This window comes from Entelurus aequoreus, linkage group LG05 (genome assembly GCF_033978785.1).
Source record: "Entelurus aequoreus isolate RoL-2023_Sb linkage group LG05, RoL_Eaeq_v1.1, whole genome shotgun sequence".
NCBI lineage: Eukaryota > Metazoa > Chordata > Actinopteri > Syngnathiformes > Syngnathidae > Entelurus > Entelurus aequoreus.
The window spans coordinates 14,150,413-14,172,091 of NC_084735.1; the positions used below are offsets into that span (position 1 = coordinate 14,150,413).

Here is a 21,679-nt window from a genome sequence, read left to right on the forward strand (position 1 = left end):
AAACTTGACAAATCACAGGATCTCGGTGGAAAAGGTTTGGGCACCCCTGATCTAGACTGAGCACATTCTTTACTATAATAAGAGCTGCACTTCAAGTAAAGTACAAAACGTTTTTTTTTTTTTAGAAAAAAAAATGTATAAAAAGTATTAAAAAAAAAAAAAAGGTTTTGATTGAAGTGAGTACTAAACCATGTGACAAAAATCCTCTGGTGGTGTTTTAATGTGCTGGATCAGTTCCAGTAAAATTGTGCGATTGCTCCAGTGGTTCACTGACCTCCATGCACTGACACGCCTTCCTCACTGGGGGGCAGCAGCGAGCAGGAGGGCTGGAAAGTTTGTTTTTTGTTTTTGGAAAATCAAACAAAAAAAGGTGTGTTTGTCTCAGGAGGCCAGTTTGGAGTAGCTGGACGGGGAGAACTTGCGCTTTAGGTACTTGAGGATGTAGAGCGGCAGGCAGCTGACCAGCGTGATGCACGACACCTTCCACAGGAAAGGCCAGGTGGTGATGAAGGACAAGTCTGGTGCACACACACACACACATCTTCAGAATGGATCTGACTATCATTTAAAAAGGTTTCCCTTTAGGGCAGTGGTACCGGGCCGCACAAGAAATAAAAAAATATTTTTATTTTATTTTAATTAAATCATTCTGTTATTAATATTCTGGTTCCTACATTATATACAGTCTGCAGGAATACAGTCCGTAACACACATGATTGTATTTCTTTATGGCAAAAAAATAAAAAATAACACCCCCCCCCCCCCCCCCCCCCACGCTGGACAAATTTTCGAGCGTTGACCAGTCCGCAGTTACAAAAAGGTTAGGGACCACTGCTTTAGGGGACCTGTTTTTTGTCCCCGTACCGTCAGAGGTCTCCTAAAGGTGACTGTGTAAACAGAGCCATGTCCCCATTAAGTAAGCATTGCCAGAGCACGCACACACACACACACACACACACACACACACACACACACACACACACACACACACACACACACACACACACACACACACACACACACACACACACACACACACACACACACACACACACACACACACACACACACACACACACACACACACACACACACACACACACACACACACAGAGTAGAACCACAGCTTCATCCCAACCTTGCTTCTGAATCATGCATAAAAAAAATATCAGCCTCATCAAAAGCCGGCTTTTGTCGCCACCCAGTGGACAGAGGTAGAACTGCATGTAAATAAGTTCAACTACCCCATGCAAATCCAAGTCTTGTTCCAGACCACAGCAAACGTTACCATGTTGTTCCGGAAAGTTACCCAGCTTGCAAAGATTGTAATAAATCCATTAGAAGAAGATGTTCCCTTTAACTTGGACACACACATCTATACTTCTAAGAGAGTCATTTCCAGGACTTATCTCACCCTCTGACACATTTTACTAATGTTTTACAATGTTGTCAAAATGTGGAGAATAAATGCTACATTTTAACATTTCTGTCAACAAAGATTTGCTTCAGCCTGCGACACAGTCATTTTGATAGTAGGCTAATACAACTAATATAGACACTTACATCATGTGTTGTCTTCATTATAACACTTATATAAGACTTTTAAAGACATTTTGATAGTAGGCTAATATAGCTAATATAGACACTTACATCATGTGTTGTCTTCATTATAACACTTATATAAGACTTTTAAAGTCATTTTGATAGTAGGCTAATATAACTAATATAGACACATGCATCATGTGTTGTCTTAATTATAACACTTATATAAGACTTTTAAAGTCATTTTGATAGTAGGCTAATATAGCTAATAAAGACACTTACATCATGTGTTGTCTTCATTATAACACTTATATAAGACTTTTAAAGTCATTTTGATAGCAGGCTAATATAGACACTTACATCATGTGTTGCCTTCATTATAACACTTATATAAGACTTTTAAAGTCATTTTGATAGTAGGCTAATGTAGACACTTGCATCATGTGTTGTCTTCATTATAACACTTATATAAGACTTTTAAAGTCATTTTGATAGTAGGCTAATATAGCTAATATAGACACTTACATCATGAGTTGCCTTCATTATAACACTTATATAAGACTTTTAAAGTCATTTTGATAGTAGGCTAATATAGCTAATATAGACACTTACATCATGTGTTGCCTTCATTATAACACATATATATGACTTTTAAAGTCATGTTGATAGTAGGCTAATATAACTAATATAGACACTTACATCATGAGTTGCCTTCATTATAAAACTTACATAAGACTTTTAGAGTCATTTTGATAGTAGGCTAATATAGACACTTACATCATGTGTTGTCTTCATTATAACACTTATATAAGACTTTCAAAGTCATTTTGATAGTAGGCTAATATAGACACTTACATCAAGAGTTGCCTTCATTATAACACTTATATAAAACTTTTAAAGTCATTTTGATAGTAGGCTAATATAGACACATCACGTGTTGCCTTCATTATAACACTTATATAAGACTTTTAGAGTCATTTTGATAGTAGGTTAATATAGACACTTACATCATGAGTTGCCTTCATTATAACAATTATATAAGACTTTTAAAGTCATTTTGAAAGTAGGCTAATATAGACACTTACATCATGTGTTGCCTTCATTATAACACTTATATAAGACTTTTAAAGTCATTTTGATAGTAGGTTAATATAGACACATCACGTGTTGCCTTCATTATAACACTTATATAAGACTTTTAGAGTCATTTTGATAGTAGGCTAATATAGACACTTACATCATGAGTTGCCTTCATTATAACAATTATATAAGACTTTTAAAGTCATTTTGATAGTAGGCTAATATAGACACTTACATCATGAGTTGCCTTCATTATAACAATTATATAAGACTTTTAGAGTCATTTTGAAAGTAGGCTAATATAGACACTTACATCATGTGTTGTCTTCATTATAACACTTATATAAGACTTTCAAAGTAATTTTGATAGTAGGTTAATATAGACACTTACATCATGAGTTGCCTTCATTATAACAATTATATACAACTTTTAAAGTCATTTTGATAGTAGGCTAATATAGACACATCACGTGTTTCATTCATTATAACACTTATATAAGACTTTTAAAGTCATTTTGATAGTAGGCTAATATAGACACTTACATCATGTGTTGCCTTCATTATAACAATTATATAAGACTTTTAGAGTCATTTTGATAGTAGGCTAATATAGACACTTACATCATGTGTTGTCTTCATTATAACACTTATATAAGACCTTTAAAGTCATTTTGATAGTAGGCTAATATAACTAATATAGACACTTACATCATGTGTTGTCTTCATTATAACACTTATATAAGACTTTTAAAGTCATTTTGATAGTAGGCTATTATAGCTAATATAGACACTTACATCACGTGTTGTCTTCATTATAACACTTATATAAGACTTTCAAAGTCATTTTGATAGTAGGCTAATATAACTAATATATAGACACTTACATCATGTGTTGCCTTCATTATAACACTTATATAAGACTTTTAAAGTCATGTTGATAGTAGGCTAATATAACTAATATAGACACTTACATCATGAGTTGCCTTCATTATAACACTTATATAAGACTTTTAGAGTCATTTGATAGTAGGCTAATATAGACACTTACATCATGTGTTGTCTTCATTATAACAATTATATAAGACTTTTAAAGTCATTTTGATAGTAGGCTAATATAGACACTTACATCATGTGTTGCCTTCATTATAACACTTATATAAGACTTTTAAAGTCATTTTGATAGTAGGCTAATATAGACACTTACATCATGTGTTGCCTTCATTATAACACATATATTGTCAGGCTTGTCCCTGACAGTTTAGTTATGTTTTGGTTTTTCCTCTGTCATTTCCTGTCAGCGCTCTTATTTTGGTTATTTCCTGATTGTCTCCCTGAGTGCTGCGGCTGATTGGCACCTGGCCACACCTGGTGTCAATCAGCCAGCTGCTATTTAAACCTGCCTTTCCCTCCAGTCAGGGCTGGATTATTGTAATTTCTACCTGTCGTGTCGATATTGTTGCAGCTACTACCTGTCGTGCTACTACTTGTCCTTGTACCTGTCGTCGTAGCGGTAAGCTGTTCCTGTTAGCTATTTGTAGTTTGCTTTCTCCTAGCTCTTTTGTTTTGTGTTTTCTTGTTAGCCATCAGCTGTTTCCAGTTTTTTCTGTTTGCTGGTTCCTGTTTTCAGTTTTGGCTATTCCTAGTTCCTGGTTTGTGTTTTTACCTTTTATTTTATGAACATTAAATCATGTTTTCCTGGACAAAGCCTGCCATCTCTGCATCTTGGGGTTCGTCACCAACGTTATGTGACATATATAAGACTTTTAAAGTCATTTTGATAGTAGGTTAATATAGACACTTACATCATGAGTTGCCTTCATTATAACACTTATATAAGACTTTTGTTTTTTATACATTTTGGTCCAATGTGGCTCTTTTAGCATGTAGCATATTAGCATGTATTGATTGACCTATATCGCATCGGTTTTAGTTGCCACAAAATGTATCACACCTCCTTCAATATTTATTTGTGCGGCCATTGCTAAGAAAAATAAAATAAAAATAAAGAAGTTTGGACACAAATAAAGAGGATTGTCATGTACGGGACGGCGGGGCAGGCTGGAGGAAGCGAGACAAAAAAAAAGACAGTCCATGCGCACACACACACACGCACACACACACACACACACACACACACACACACACACACACACACACACACACACACACACACACACACACACACACACACACACACACACACACACACACACACACACACACACACACACACACACACACACACACACTGCAGGTAAATCTCACCAAAGTACTCGTTGAGGAAGGCGAGCGAGGCCAGGTAGCATCCCAGGCTGAGGAACTGGGCCAGCACCATGAGCCAGTGCCAGGTGCGCACCGTCAGCGCCACCATCAGCAGCTCGGTGAGGATGAGCGCCGTGAAGGAGATGGCCACCACGTGCACGAACTCAGACTCGAAGAGGACCAGCGCGCCGTACATGAGGATGCCCCCTGGTGGCACACGGGAGGCAACACATTTTTTTGATAAAACTGATGATTACGGAAAAAAAACAGGAATAAAATCAGTAAGAAAATTATACAGCGGTGATTTGAGTACGATAATTATAACATGGGAGGGAAAAGTCATCGTAAAAACACGTTTTTTTAGACTACTGCAACGCACTTTTTGAACATCCAGAAGCTGTACATGAGTACGGAAATATCACCACATCACACCACTTCTCAAATCCCTTCACTGGCTTCCTGTTCCACTCAGGATTGAGTACAAAGTCTCCCTACTAACCCACCAGTGCCTCCATGGTAATGCCCCCCTCTACCTCAAAGAACTACTCACCCCCAAATCCTCCACACGACACCTCCGCTCCAGACAGGCTAACCTCCTCCAACGACAAAGCTCCGAACAATGGGAAACCGGGCTTTCTGACGCTCTCCCTGACCACCTGAGGGCACCACAGACTGTGGACGCTTTTAAAAAAGGCTTAAAAACCCTTCTTTTTAAAAAAGCTCTTTTTTTTTTTTTTAGATATAAGCATACTAGTTCTATCTATTAGGCCGTTCTAGTTTTTAATTTTATTATCTTTTTATTTTTTTCGGGGTGGACCGCTCTCCTGTGCATCGATTGGGACATCTCTGCACTGCTGACCTTTGTTCAATGTAAAGTGCTTTTACAAATAAAATCTATTATTATTATTATCAGCTGTTTTACTGCCGTGTTACAGACACCGTTCGAAAACAATTGGGTATGTAGATAAACATTTACAAAATATTTCTATGTAAATAACTCATTTCACAACGTATACATCTGCGACTTATAGTCTGGTGCGGCTAATATATGGAAAATATTTTGTTCTTCTAATATTTAAGAGGTGCGGCTTATATACCGGTGCGCTTTATAGTCCGGAAAATATGGTATGTGATCAGGTTTGCCAGTTTGCAAAACAAAACCAAGCAAAAAAGCAATCAAAGCTATCTAATTTTTTCCCCTTAGCTGAATTATACAGTTTTTCATATCATCAAAATAAACCAAACCATAGCTAATAGCCGACGGAAGCGATGACCATTGGAGAGCTAGCTTGCGCAGCTCGTGGATCCATAACGAGGACTTCTGTTTTGTCTGTGGAACGCTCTCCCTGACCACCTGAGGGCACCACAGACTGTGGATGCTTTAAAAAAAGGCTTAAAAACCCTTCTTTTTAGATATATGTGTGCTAGTTCTAGCTATTAGGCTGTTCTGTTTTTGTTTTTTTTTACTATATATTTTACTTGTTGGGGGCAGCAATTTGTGATTCTAGTGTTGTTGTTTTTTAAAGGCACTGTAGCACTTTCAGGTTGTTTGTTCAATGTAAAGTGCTTTTTACAAAAAAAATCCATTATTATTATTATTATTATTATTTTCAGCCGTTTTACTGCCGTGTTACAGACACCGTTCGAAAACAATTGGGTATGTAGATAAACATTTACAAAATATTTCTATGTAAATAACTCATTTCACAACGTATACATCTGCGACTTATAGTCTGGTGCGGCTAATATATGGAAAATATTTTGTTCTTCTAAACTTTAGGGGGTGCGGCTTATATACCGGTGCGCTTTATAGTCCGGAAAATATGGTATGTGATAAGATTTGCCAGTTTGCAAAACAAAACCAAGCAAAAAAGCAATCTAATTTTTTCCCCTTAGCTGAATTATACAGTTTTTCATATCATCAAAATAAACCAAACCATAGCTAATAGCCGACGGAAGCGATGACCATTGGAGAGCTAGCTTGCGCAGCTCGTGGATCCATAACGATGACTTCTGTTTTGTCTGTGGAACGCTCTCCCTGACCACCTGAGGGCACCACAGACTGTGGATGCTTTAAAAAAAGGCTTAAAAACCCTTCTTTTTAGATATATGTGTGCTAGTTCTAGCTATTAGGCTGTTCTGTTTTTGTTTTTGGTTTTTTTTACTATATATTTTACTTGTTGGGCGCAGCAATTTGTGATTCTAGTGTTGTTGTTTTTTAAAGGCACTGTAGCACTTTCAGGTTGTTTGTTCAATGTAAAGTGCTTTTTACAAATAAAATCTATTATTATTATTATCATTATTGTCAGCCGTTTCACTGGCGTGTTACAGACACCGTTCGAAAACAATTGGGTATGTAGATAAACATTTACAAAATATTTCTATGTAAATAACTCATTTCACAACGTATACATCTGCGACTTATAGTCTGGTGCGGCTAATATATGGAAAATATTTTGTTCTTCTAATATTTAAGGGGTGCGGCTTATATACCGGTGCGCTTTATAGTCCGGAAAATATGGTATGTGGTCAGGTTTGCCAGTTTGCAAAACAAAACCAAGCAAAAAAGCAATCAAAGCTATCTAATTTTTTCCCCCGAGCTGAATTATACAGTTTTACATATCATCAAAATAAACCAAACCATAGCTAATAGCCGACGGAAGCGATGACCATTGGAGAGCTAGCTTGCGCAGCTCGTGGGTCCATGACGATGACTTCTGTTTTGTCTGTGGAACGCTCTCCCTGACCACCTGAGGGCACCACAGACTGTGGATGCTTTAAAAAAAGGCTTAAAAACCCTTCTTTTTAGATATATGTGTGCTAGTTCTAGCTATTAGGCTGTTCTGTTTTTGTTTTTGTTTTTTTTACTATATATTTTACTTGTTGGGGGCAGCAATTTGTGATTCTAGTGTTGTTGTTTTTTAAAGGCACTGTAGCACCTTCAGGTTGTTTGTTCAATGTAAAGTGCTTTTTACAAAAAAAATCCATTATTATTATTATTATTATTATTATTTTCAGCCGTTTTACTGCCGTGTTACAGACACCGTTCGAAAACAATTGGGTATGTAGATAAACATTTACAAAATATTTCTATGTAAATAACTAATTTCACAACGTATACATCTGCGACTTATAGTCTGGTGCGGCTAATATATGGAAAATATTTTGTTCTTCTAATATTTAAGGGGTGCGGCTTATATACCGGTGCGCTTTATAGTCCGGAAAATATGGTATGTGATCAGGTTTGCCAGTTTGCAAAACAAAACCAAGCAAAAAAGCAATCAAAGCTATCTAATTTTTTCCCCCGAGCTGAATTATACAGTTTCTCATATCATCAAAATAAACCAAATCATAGCTAATAGCCGACGGAAGCGATGACCATTGGAGAGCTAGCTTGCGCAGCTCGTGGGTCCATGACGATGACTTCTATTTTGTCTGTGGAACGCTCTCCCTGACCACCTGAGGGCACCACAGACTGTGGATGCTTTTAAAAAAGGCTTAAAAACCCTTCTTTTTAGATATATGGGTGCTAGTTCTAGCTATTAGGCTGTTCTGTTTTTTTTTTTTTTTTTACTATATATTTTCTTGTTGGGGGCAGCGATTTGTGGTTCTAGTGTTGTTGTTTTTTAAATGCACTGTAGCACTTTGAGGTTGTTTGTTCAATGTAAAGTGCTTTTACAAATAAAATCTATTATTATTATTATTGTCAGCCGTTTTACTGCCGTGTTACAGACACCGTTCGAAAACAATTGGGTATGTAGATAAACATTTACAAAATATTTCTGTGTAAATAACTCATTTTACAACATATACATCTGCGACTTATAGTCTGGTGCGGCTAATATATGGAACATATTTTGTTCTTTTCAAATTTAGGGGGTGCGGCTTATATACCGGTGCGTTCTACAGTCCGGAAAATATGGTATGCGATGAAATTTGCCAGTTTGCAAAACAAAACCAAGCAAAAAAGCAATCAAAGCTCTCCAAATTTTTCCCTGAGCTGAATTATACAGTTTTTCATATCATCAAAATAAACCAAACCATAGCTAATAGCAGACGGAAGTGATAACCATTAATAATAATAATAATAATGGATTGGGTTTTATATAGCGCTTTTCTATTGTTAGATACCCAAAGCGCTCACAGAGGAGTGAGAACCCATCATTCATTCACACCTGGTGGTGGTAAGCTACATTTGTAGCCACAGCTGACGGAAGCGAGGCTGCCAGTTTGCGGACCATTGGAGAGCTCGCTTGCGCAGCTCGTGGGTCCATGACGATTCTGTTTTGTCTGTGGAACGCTCTCCCTGACCACCTGAGGGCACCACAGACTGTGGATGCTTTTAAAAAAGGCTTAAAAACCCTTCTTTTTATATTATATTATACAGTTTTCCACACAATCAAAATAAACCAAACCATAGCTAAGTGATGACCTCATCGCTTTTCCATGCAGCACATTCCAGCAGTTCAAATTGGTCTATACTTCTCATTTTCTTTCATAAGGCCTTCTTATCCCGCTACTGGACTTTAATTAAAAAAAAAAAAAAAGTTTTTAGGAAGTCATGCCTGAGCAGAATGGCAGACCTTTCCCACTGGCTGCATGGCTTAGCGGTTCCAGAACTATCCTTTTACATGCATTGTAAGAGCGGGAAACATAAGACACTGAGAAACCGGCCGAGTGAGGGCCACAGGGGGCCGATAAGGAACATTAGAAATTGTATGTTACCTTGATAGACGCTGACCAAAACCCAAACCAGGAAGGTCTTGAAGGACAGCGAACGTCCCTGAGGACAGAAAGGTGCTCCGTGAAGAGGCGCCGTGGTCTCCATAAAAACCTCAAAGTACCTTGGTGAGGTCCTTGTACAGTTCTGGGTAGAGAAGCGCCATCTCAGGCTTGACATCCTGGTCCAGGACCAAGGAGAAGACGGGGAACATGGTGTAGATGGTGGCGTAGCTGCAGGGAGAGAACCAAACAGTGCTTTCTCCTGCAGGCGTGGATAAGAGTGCAGGGAAGATACGTACCCGACCATGAGGAACCCCTGGTACAAGGGGACGGAGGCAAAGTAGAAAATGGAGGAGAAGACCGCCTGAGGGAAGGAAACGGGCGTTTCAGTGGGAGTCCTTGCACGTATAAGACCCATCCAGAGGTGTACCTGCATGGCGGAGATGATCATCCCACGGTGCATGACGAACTGGCCCAGGGCCGCCGAGCGCTTGTAGCTGTTCCTGCCGTGCACCATGAGGAGTCGCCCGATGTGCTTGAACTGCGTGATGGAGAAGTCGGCGGCCAGCGACGCCTGCTTGCCTTCCTTTTGGGGAAACGACGAGATCAGAACGCTGAAAAAACACGGAGTCCACGGACGCTCTGGTTACCTTTCCTTCTATTCCGATACCACAATCTGCAGCCTGGATCATGCTCACGTCGTTCCCGCCGTCCCCTGCAGCACACCACAAGGAAGTATTCAAGCTGCTTCTCCCAACAAGCGTCAACTCACACCTAGAGCAGTCACTACGGTTGGTCGCTACATCTGTAAGTGCAAGTTAAAACTCTCCTATGCGAGGCGAAAATCGTTTATCAACAACACCCAGAAACGCCGTCGGCTTCGCTGGGCCTGAGCTCATCTAAGATGGACTGATACAAAGTGGAAAAGTGTTCTGTGGTCTGACGAGTCCACATTTCAAATTGTTTTTGGAAACCGTGGACGTCGTGTCCTCCGGACCAAAGAGGAAAAGAACCATCCGAAGTGTGAAAGGCAGCATGTGTGATGGTATGGGGGTGTATTAGTGCCCAAGACATGGGTAATTTACACATACATACAGGTTTTGGAGCAACATATGTTGCCATCCAAGCAACGTTACCATGGACGCCCCTGCTTATTTCAGCAAGACAATGCCAAACCACGTGTTACACATCAACGTGGCTTCATAGTAAAAGAGTGCGGGTACTAGACTGGCCTGCCTGTAGTCCAGACTTGTCTCCCATTGAAAATGTGTGGCACATTATGAAGCCTAAAATAGCACAACGGAGACCCCCGGACTGTTGAACAACTTAAAGGCCTACTGAAAGCCACTACTACCGACCACGCAGTCTGATAGTTTATATATCAATGATGAAACATTAACATTGCAACACATGCCAATACGGCCGGGTTAACTTATAAAGTGCCATTTTAAATTTCCCGGGAAATATCCGGCTGGAACATCTCGGTATGACGTATGCGCGTGACGTAGTCAGTTAAACAGAAGTATTGGTATCCCGTAGAATCCTATACAAAAAGCTCTGTTTTCATTTCATAATTCCACAGTATTCTGGACATCTGTGTTGGTGAATCTTTTGCAATTTGTTTAATGAACAATGAAGGCTGCAAAGAAAAAAATGTAGGTGGGATCGGTGTATTAGCGGCGGACTACAGCAACCCAACCGGAGGACTTTGTTGGAGAGCAGACGCGCTAGCCGGCGACCTCACCTTGACTTCCTAGGTCTCCGGGCCGCCAACCGCATCTGTGATCGGGTGAAGTCCTTCGTCGCACCGTCGATCGCTGGAACGATGGTGAGCACGGGTGTTGATGAGCAGATGAGGGCTGGCGTAGGTGGAGAGCTAATGTTTTTAGCATAGCTCTGTGAGTTGCGGTTGCTAAGTTAGCTTCAATGGCGTCGTTAGCACAGCATTGTTAACCTTCGCCAGCCTGGAAAGCATTAACCGTGTAGTTACATGTCCACGGTTTAATAGTATTGTTGATCTTCTGTCTATCCTTCCAGTCAGGGGTTTATTTCTTTTGTTTCTATATGCAGTTAAAGCACGATGCTATCACGTTAGCTCGTAGCTAAAGTGTTTCACCAATGTATTGTCGTGGAGATAAAAGTCACTGTGAATGTCCATTTCATATCAGTTCTCGACTCTCATTTTCAAGAGGATATAGTATCCGAGGTGGTTTAAAATACAAATCCGTGATCCACAATAGAAAAAGGAGAGAGTGTGGAATCCAATGAGCCAGCTTGTACCTAAGTTACGGTCAGAGCGAAAAAAGATATGTCTTGAACTGCACTCTAACGTTCCTCATCCACAAATCTTTCATCCTCGCTCAAATTAATGGGGAAATCATCGCTTTCTCGGTCCGCATCGCTCTCACTTCTGGCCGCCATCACTGTAAACAATAGGGAACTTTGCGGAAATGTTCAGCTGACTACGTCACGCTCCTTCCGGTAGGGGCAAGGCTTTTTTTTGTCAGATACCAAAAATTGCGATCTTTATCGTCGTTGTTCTATACCAGGGGTCACCAACGCGGTGCCCGTGGGCACCAGGTAGCCCGTAAGGACCAGATGAGTAGCCCGCCGGCCTGTTCTAAAAATAGCTCAAATAGCAGCACTTACCAGTGAGCTGCATCTATTTTTTAAATTTTATTTATTTACTAGCAAGCTGGTCTCGCTTTGCCCGACATTTTTAATTCTAAGAGAGACAAAACTCAAATAGAATTTGAAAATCCAAGAAAATATTTTAAAGACTTGGTCTTAACTTGTTTAAATAAATTCATTAATTTTTTTACTTGGCTTCTTATAACTTTCAGAAAGACAATTTTAAGAGAAAAAATACAACCTTAAAAATGATTTTAGGATTTTTAAACACATATACCTTTTTACCTTTTAAATTCCTTCCTCTACTTTCCTGACAATTTAAATCAATGTTCAAGTAAATGTATTTTTTTTATTGTAAAGAATAATAAATACATTTTGATTTAATTCTTCATTTTAGCTTCTGTTTTTTCGACGAAGAATATTTGTGAAATATTTCTTCAAACTTATTATGATTAAAATTCAAAAAAATTGTTCTGGCAAATCTACAAAATCTGTAGAATCAAATTTAAATCTTATTTCAAAGTCTTTTGAATTTCTTTTAAAATTTTTGTTCTGGAAAATCTAGAAGAAATAATGATTTGTCTTTGTTAGAAATATAGCTTGGTCCAATTTGTTATATATTCTAACAAAGTGTAGATTGGATTTTAACCTATTTAATCAAAATTCTAAAATTATCTTAATCAGGAAAAATTACTAATGATGTTCCATAAATTCTTTTTTAAAGTTTTTCTCTTCTTTTTTTCGGTTGAATTTTGAATTTTAAAGAGTAGAAATTGAAGATAAACTATGTTTCAAAATTTAATTGTCATTTTTTTCGTGTTTTCTCCTCTTTTAAACCGTTCAATTAAGTGTAAATATCATAATTATTAATAATAACATAGAGTTAAAGGTAAATTGAGCAATTTCTGGCAATTTATTTAAGTGTGCATCAAACTGGTAGCCCTTCGCATTAATCAGTACCCAAGAAGTAGCTCTTGGTTTCAAAAAGGTTGGTGACCCCTGTTCTATACTAAATCATTTCAGCAAAAATATGGCAATATCGCGAAATGATCAAGTATGACACATAGAATGGGTCTGCTATCCCTGTTTAAATAAAAAAAAATAATTTCAGTAGGCCTTTAAGCTGTACATCAAGCAAGAATGGGAAAGAATTCCACCTGAGAAGCTTCAAAAATGTTTACTGAGTGTTGTTAAAAGGAAAGGCCATGTAACACAGTGGTGAACATGCCCTTTCCCAACTATTTTGGCACGTGTTGCAGCCATGAAATTCTAAGTTAACTATTATTCGCACAAAAAAAAAAATTTTTTTTATGAGTTTAACATCAAATATGTTGTCTTTGTAGTGCATTCAACTGAATATGGGTTGAAAAGGATTTGCAAATCATTGTATTCCGTTTATATTTACATCTAACACAATTTCACAACTCATATGGAAACGGGGTTTGTAATTCCCTTTTGAGTAAACGCCGAACTGGCAGGAATCTACAGTACACCTAAACTAAACGCCCTCCATGCACCCTAAAATTGAGTATCATGTCTCCCGGTCTTGACTAGACAAGGGACTGACTATTTTCATGAAAGATTATGTTACAGCTAAAAAAAAACAAAAAAACGATGGCATTTCCCACGGCCCACCTATGGCACAGGTCCTGTTGGCAGTGTGCTGCTGGAGAAGCGTGACGATCTGGGCCTTCTGGGTGGGCGAGCAGCGGCAGCACACCACGGCCGGACACTGGCACGCCAGCTCCACGAACTCGTGCTCGTAGTAGCGCAAGCACACCTGCCACGGGCGAGGTCTGCCGTTAGTCCTTTGTTTACCTCACGCCGCCGTTCCAGTACCTCCAGGGAGTCTCCGGAGATGACCAGCGCGCAGTCGTGCTTCCTCCTGAAGGCGTTGAGCTCCAGGTGGGCCTCTCCTCTGCTAGTCACCTGCGTTGAGGGCAGAGACGTTATATCTTCTGACGAGGGACGTCCCCATCAACGTACGCCGTACTGGATTATGGAACTGAAACTGTTTCATAGCAAGTCACAAAAGTAAACATTTTAGAAAGCTTAACATTTTGTAATAAGAAAAAGCAAAGTATCGATCCAATCACTTTAGTATTGTTTACACACTAAAACCATACTAGGTATCGATAGTATCGACACTTGGATGGATCACACCTACTTTACGATATTGCTGTGTCTTGTGTCGTGTGTGTAGCATGCTTAGTCATGCATTTTCCTCTAGTACTCCGGTGATAATGGTACTTAGAAGAAACTTAGGCTACGTTCACACAGCAGGGTAATTCCTGGTTTTTTTTAACCATATGTGACATGTATCGGATTTATTCATGTCAATGTGAACAGTACAATTCCGATATTTTTGCCGATATATGACATGTATCTGATTTTTTTCATATCAATACAAGCAGAACAATTCCGATTTGTTTTTGCCGATATATGACATTTATCAGATTTTTTCACATTAATGTGAACAGTACAATCCTGATATTTTTGCCCATATGTGACATGTATTGGATCTATTCGTGTCAATGTGAACAGTACAATTCCAATATTTTTGCCGCTATTCACGTCAATGTGAACAGTACAATTCCGATATTTTTGCCGATATATGACATGTATCTGATTTTTTTCATATCAATATAAGCAGAACAATTCCGATTGTTTTTGCCGATATATGACATGTATCGGATTTTTTTCATATCGATGTGAACAGTACAATTCCGACTTTTTTGCCGATGTATAACATGTATCTGATTTTTTCATATCAATATAAGCAGAACAATTCCGATTGTTTTTGCCGATATATGACATGTATCGGATTTTTTTCATATCAATGTGAACAGTACAATTCCGATATTTTTGCCCATATTTGACATTTGTCGGATCTATTCATGTCAATGTGAACAGTACAATTCCGATTTTTTTGCCCATATGTGACATGTATCTGATCTATTCGTATCAATGTGAACAGTACAATTCCGATATATTTGCCTATATATGACATGTATCTGATTTTTTTCATATCAATACAAGCAGAACAATTCCGATTGTTTTTGCCGATATATGACATGTATCAGAATTTTTTCATATCGATGTGAACAGTACAATTCCGATATTTTTGCCCATAAGTGACATGTATCGGATCTATTCGTGTCAATGTGAACAGTACAATTCCGATATTTTTGCCGCTATTCACGTCAATGTGAACAGTACATTCCGATATTTTTGCCGATATATGACATGTATCTGATTTTTTTCACATCAATATAAGCAGAACAATTCCGATTGTTTTTGCCGATATATGACATGTATCAGATTTTTTTCATATCGATGTGAACAGTACAATTCCGATATTTTTGCCCATATGTGACATGTATTGGATCTATTCATGTCAACGTGAACAGTACAATTCCGATATTTTTGCCGATATATGACATGTATCTGATTTTTTTCATATCAATACAAGCAGAACAAATCCGATTGTTTTTGCCGATATATGACATGTATCAGATTTTTTTCACATCAATGTGAACAGTACAATTCCGATATTTTTGCCGATATGTGACATGTATTGGATCTATTCATGTCAATGTGAACAGTACAATTCCGATATATTTGCCGCTATTCATGTCAATGTGAACAGTACAATTCCGATATTTTTGCCGATATATGACATGTATTGGATCTATTCATGTCAATGTGAACAGTACAATTCCGATATATTTGCCGCTATTCATGTCAATGTGAACAGTACAATTCCGATATTTTTGCCGATATATGACATGTATCTGATTTTTTTCATATCAATACAAGCAGAACAATTCCGATTGTTTTTGCCAATATATGACATGTATCAGATTTTTTTCATATCAATGTGAACAGTACAATTCCGATATTTTTGCCTATTTGTGACATGTGTCGGATTTATTCATGTCAATGTGAACAGTACAATTCCGATTTTTTTGCCCATTTGTGACATATATCGGATCTATGTGTGTCAATGTGAACAGTACAAAGCCGATATTTTTGCCGATATATGACATGTGTCTGATTTTTTTCATATCAATACAAGCAGAACAATTCCGATTGTTTTTGCCCATAAGTGACATGTGTCGGATCTATTCATGTCAATGTGAACAGTACAATTCCGATTTTTTTGCCCATTTGTGACATGTATCGGATCTGTTCATGTCAATGTAAACAGTACAATTCCGATATTTTTGCCGCTATTCACGTCAATGTGAACAGTACAATTCCGATATTTTTGCCGATCTATGACATGTATCTGATTTTTTTCATATCAATATAAGCAGAACAATTCCGATTGTTTTTGCCGATATATGACATGTATCAGATTTTTTTCATATCGATGTGAACAGTACAATTCCGATATTTTTGCCGATATGTGACATGTATTGGATCTATTCATGTCAATGTGAACAGTACAATTCCGATATATTTGCCGCTATTCATGTCAATGTGAACAGTACAATTCCGATATTTTTGCCGATATATGACATGCATCAGATTTTTTTCATATCAATGTGAACAGTACAATTCCGATATTTTTGCCCATATGTGACATGTATTGGATCTATTCATGTCAATGTGAACAGTACAATTCCGATTTTTTTGCCCATTTGTGACATGTATCGGATCCGTTCGTGTCAATGTGAACAGTACAATTCCGATATTTTTGCCGCTATTAACGTCAATGTGAACAGTACATTCCGATATTTTTGCCGATATATGACATGTATCTGATTTTTTTCATATCAATATAAGCAGAATAATTCCGATTGTTTTTGCCGATATATGACATGTATCGGATTTTTTTCATATCAATGTGAACAGTACAATTCCGATATTTTTGCCCATATTTGACATGTGTCGGATCTATTCATGTCACTGTGAACAGTACAATTCCGATATTTTTGTTGATGTATGACATGTATCTGATTTTTTTCATATATGGTATGATGGCAAGGTGGGAGTGAAAGCACGTACTGGTGGGAAAACATGGATGTCTTGGTGCCTGGAGACCAAATGTGAGCTTTTGGCGATGCACGTTGCCGTTTCAAGCTTATCCCCGGTCAACATCCAGATCTAAAGGACAAAAAATAAACAACGTATTGTTGTCATTTCTGTTGTGCGCCGTCCACTGACGTCACGTCATCCCCCGCACCTTGATGCCGGCGTTCCTGAGCAGCTCCAGCGTGGGCCTGACGTCTGCCTGGAGCTGGTCCTCCACACCCGTGAGACACAGGAGCTCCAGCTCCCTCTCCAGGCTCTCCACCACCGCCGCCACCTTCAGGGCTCGGTCGTGGATGCTCAGCTTGGCCTGGTTGTAGCGGTTCTGCGCACAGGGAGGGAGCACTCATGCATGGTATTGTTTATGTAGTACCTGCATGTCCATGATAATATTTGGATGGGCCCCTGTGTAGTTGAAAAGTTGGGCCCCCAGGGTCAACAAGGTTAAGAACCCCTGCTGTATAGCACTTTATATTGTGTTCAAAGTGTACAAACCTTCACTAAAACATGGACTTTTGTCGAGGTTAAAACCTATCATTTATAATTTACATTATTCATGGGTAAATGTGCTTCAGGATACGAACTTTTCAATTCATGGACCTTGTTCAAGAACCAAATAATCTCGTAAATCAAAGTTGCACCGTCGTATACAACTCATCTTATTTTCAGAATGAAAAGGCATTTCAAACATGAGTATTCGAGGACAACTTTAAAACAAGTGTGTATATCAGTGGTAGGGGTTTAACTATGGAATTGTCTTTACAATGAGTTAAAAGATTGTAGAAATATATTCCAATTAAAAAAAATATATAAAGACAGAACAATAAGATCATATGGACATCCATAAGTGTTTACATTTTGCTTTATATTTATTATTTTACATCATTTTGTCTGGTTTTGTATTTGTTTTGTATGATCCCGTGAGGTGTACATTATTTATTTTGTTCGGTTTGTACTTCATGAAGTTTTGCACTTATTTTTTTTTGTGTGTTTTTTTGTTTGTTTTCGTTATATTTGGATGTATTTGTTTGGTTTGAAAGCTTGTGAATCTGGACTATCCATGAACTACTTATTATGTTGAAGGGGGCAGGAAATATAGGATTTTTTTCATCCTGTTCCTTCTCAGGCATAGGTGTGTAAATATGTGTTTTGTTGCTAATGTTTAATTGTCTATTGATCAAAAATGCACATCAATGAAGGAGATAAATTTAAAAAAAAATTAAAAAACAATGTGCCATGGGCCAATAAAAATGGCCCCGGAGCTGCACCTTGTTATGTGGCGCCGGTACCAAAATGTACTAATAATTTTTTTGCCCATATGTGACATGTGTCGGATCTATTCATGTCAATGTGAACAGTACCATTCCGATTTTTTTTTCTTATATGTGACATGTATCGAATCTATTCGTGTCAATGTGAACAGTACAATTCCGATATTTTTGCCGATATATGACATATATCTGATTTTTTTCATATCAATATAAGCAGAACAATTACGATTGTTTTTGCCGATATATGATATGTATCAGATTTTTTTCATATCAATGTGAACAGTACAATTCCGATTTTTTTGCCCATATGTGACATGTATCGGATTTATTCATGTCAATGTGAACAGTACAATTCCGATATTTTTGCCGATATATGACATTTATGTGATTTTTTCATATCAATACAAGCAGAACAATTCCGATTGTTCTTGCCGATATATGACATGTATCAGACTTTTTTCATATCAATGTGAACAGTACAATTCCGATATTTTTGCCCATATGTGACATGTGTCGGATCTATTCATATCAATGTGAACAGTACAATTCCGATTTTTTTGCCCATATGTGACATGTATCGGATCTATTCATGTCAATATGAACAGTACAATTACGATATTTTTGCCAATATATGACATGTATCTGATTTTTTCATATCAGTACAAGCAGAACAATTCCGATTGTTCTTGCCGATATATGACATGTATCTGATTTTTTTCATATCAATGTGAACAGTACAATTCCGATATTTTTGCCCATATGTGACATGTGTCGGATCTATTCATGTCAATGTGAACAGTACAATTCCGATTTTTTTGCCCATATGTGACATGTATCGGATCTATTCATGTCAATGTGAACAGTACAATTCTGATTTTTTTGCCTATATGTGACATGTATCTGATTTTTTTCATATCAATACAAGCAGAACAATTCCGATTGTTCTTGCCGATATATGACATGTATCTGACTTTTTTCATATCAATGTGAAGAGTACAATTCCGATATTTTTGCCTATATGTGACATGTGTCGGATCTATTCATGTCAATGTGAACAGTACAATTCCGATATTTTTGACGATATATGACATGTATCTGATTTTTTTCATATCGATATAAGCAGAACAATTCCGATTGTTCTTGCCGATATATGACATGTATCGGATTCTTTTCATATCAATGTGAACAGTACAATTCTGATAATTTTGCCCATATGTGACATGTGTCGGATCTATTCATGTCAATGTGAACAGTACAATTCCGATATTTTTGCCAATATATGACATGTATCTGATTTTTTCATATCAGTACAAGCAGAACAATTCCGATTGTTCTTGCCGATATATGACATGTATCGGATTTTTTTCATATCAATGTGAACAGTACAATTCCGATTTTTTTGCCCATATGTGACATGTATCGGATCTATTCATGTCAATATGAACAGTACAATTACGATATTTTTGCCAATATATGACATGTATCTGATTTTTTTATATCAGTACAAGCAGAACAATTCCGATTGTTCTTGCCGATATATGACATGTATCTGATTTTTTTCATATCAATGTGAACAGTACAATTCCGATATTTTTGCCCATATGTGACATGTGTCGGATCTATTCATGTCAATGTGAACAGTACAATTCTGATTTTTTTGCCGATATATGACATGTATCTGATTTTTTTCATATCAATACAAGCAGAACAATTCCGATTGTTCTTGCCGATATATGACATGTATCGGACTTTTTTCATATCAATGTGAAGAGTACAATTCCGATATTTTTGCCTATATGTGACATGTGTCGGATCTATTCATGTCAATGTGAACAGTACAATTCCGATATTTTTGACGATATATGACATGTATCTGATTTTTTTCATATCGATATAAGCAGAACAATTCCGATTGTTCTTGCCGATATATGACATGTATCGGATTCTTTTCATATCAATGTGAACAGTACAATTCTGATAATTTTGCCCATATGTGACATGTGTCGGATCTATTCATGTCAATGTGAACAGTACAATTCCGATATTTTTGCCAATATATGACATGTATCTGATTTTTTCATATCAGTACAAGCAGAAAAATTCCGATTGTTCTTGCCGATATATGACATGTATCGGATTTTTTTCATATCGATGTGAACAGTACAATTCCGATTTTTTTGCCCATATGTGACATGTATCGGATCTATTTGTGTCAATGTGAACAGTACAATTCCGATATTTTTGACAATATATGACATGTATCTGATTTTTTTCATATCAATATAAGCAGAACAAATCCGATTGTTTTTGCCGATAAATGACATGTATCGGATTTTTTTCATATCAATGTGAACAGTACAATTCCGATTTTTTTTGCCCATATGTGACATGTATCGGATCTATTCATGTCAATGTGAACAGTACAATTACGATATTTTTGCCCATATGTGACATGTGTCAGATCTATTCATGTCAATTTGAACAGTACAATTACGATATTTTTGCCGATATATGACATGTATCTGATTTTTTCATATCAATACAAGCAGAACAATTTTGATTGTTCTTGCCGATATATGACATGTATCGGACTTTTTTCATATCGATGTGAACAGTACAATTACGATATTTTTGCCCATATGTGACATGTGTCGGATCTATTCATGTCAATGTGAACAGTACAATTCCGATTTTTTTTCCCCATATATGACATGTATCGAATCTATTCGTGTCAATTAGAACAGTAGAATTCCGATATTTTTGGCGATATATGACATGTATCAGATTTTTTTCGTATCAATATAAGCAGAACAATTACGATTGTTTTTGCCGATATATGATATGTATCGGATTTTTTTCATATCAATGTGAACAGTACAATTCCGATTTTTTTTGCCCATATGTGACATGTATCGGATCTATTCATGTCAATGTGAACAGTACAAGTACGATATTTTTGCCGATATATGACATGTATCTGATTTTTTTCATATCAATATAAGCAGAACTACATGGAGGATCGTCATACTCGTTCGAGTGACCGCCGATGATGATGATGATGAGGCACCTGAAAGGGTTTTCACTTCACAGGTGTGCTTGAAGCTCATGGAGAGAATGCCAAGAGTGTGCAAAGC

At 37.4% G+C, this 21,679-nt stretch overlaps 1 protein-coding gene across 7 annotated transcripts in view; it reads right to left on the reverse strand.

The window, feature by feature from the left end:
- atp9b (ATPase phospholipid transporting 9B) overlaps nt 1–21,679 on the reverse strand; it is a 312,368-nt gene that overhangs the window by 196,237 nt on the left and 94,452 nt on the right. For 5 of the 7 annotated variants that reach the window (XM_062047159.1, XM_062047158.1, XM_062047161.1 and 2 more), the window contains exons 19-29: nt 17,429–17,599; nt 17,251–17,349; nt 14,077–14,166; nt 13,873–14,017; nt 10,257–10,321; nt 10,037–10,192; nt 9,906–9,970; nt 9,729–9,837; nt 9,610–9,667; nt 4,888–5,091; nt 275–480 (exon numbers count right to left, since the gene is read on the reverse strand). In XM_062047159.1, coding sequence (XP_061903143.1) covers nt 275–480; nt 4,888–5,091; nt 9,610–9,667; nt 9,729–9,837; nt 9,906–9,970; nt 10,037–10,192; nt 10,257–10,321; nt 13,873–14,017; nt 14,077–14,166; nt 17,251–17,349; nt 17,429–17,599 — 1,368 coding nt within the window. Of the gene's footprint in view, nt 1–193; nt 519–4,887; nt 5,092–9,609; nt 9,668–9,728; nt 9,838–9,905; nt 9,971–10,036; nt 10,193–10,256; nt 10,322–13,872; nt 14,018–14,076; nt 14,167–17,250; nt 17,350–17,428; nt 17,600–21,679 lie in introns of those variants that run through there. The other 2 variants (XR_009826202.1, XM_062047163.1) reach the window with 2 other exon arrangements.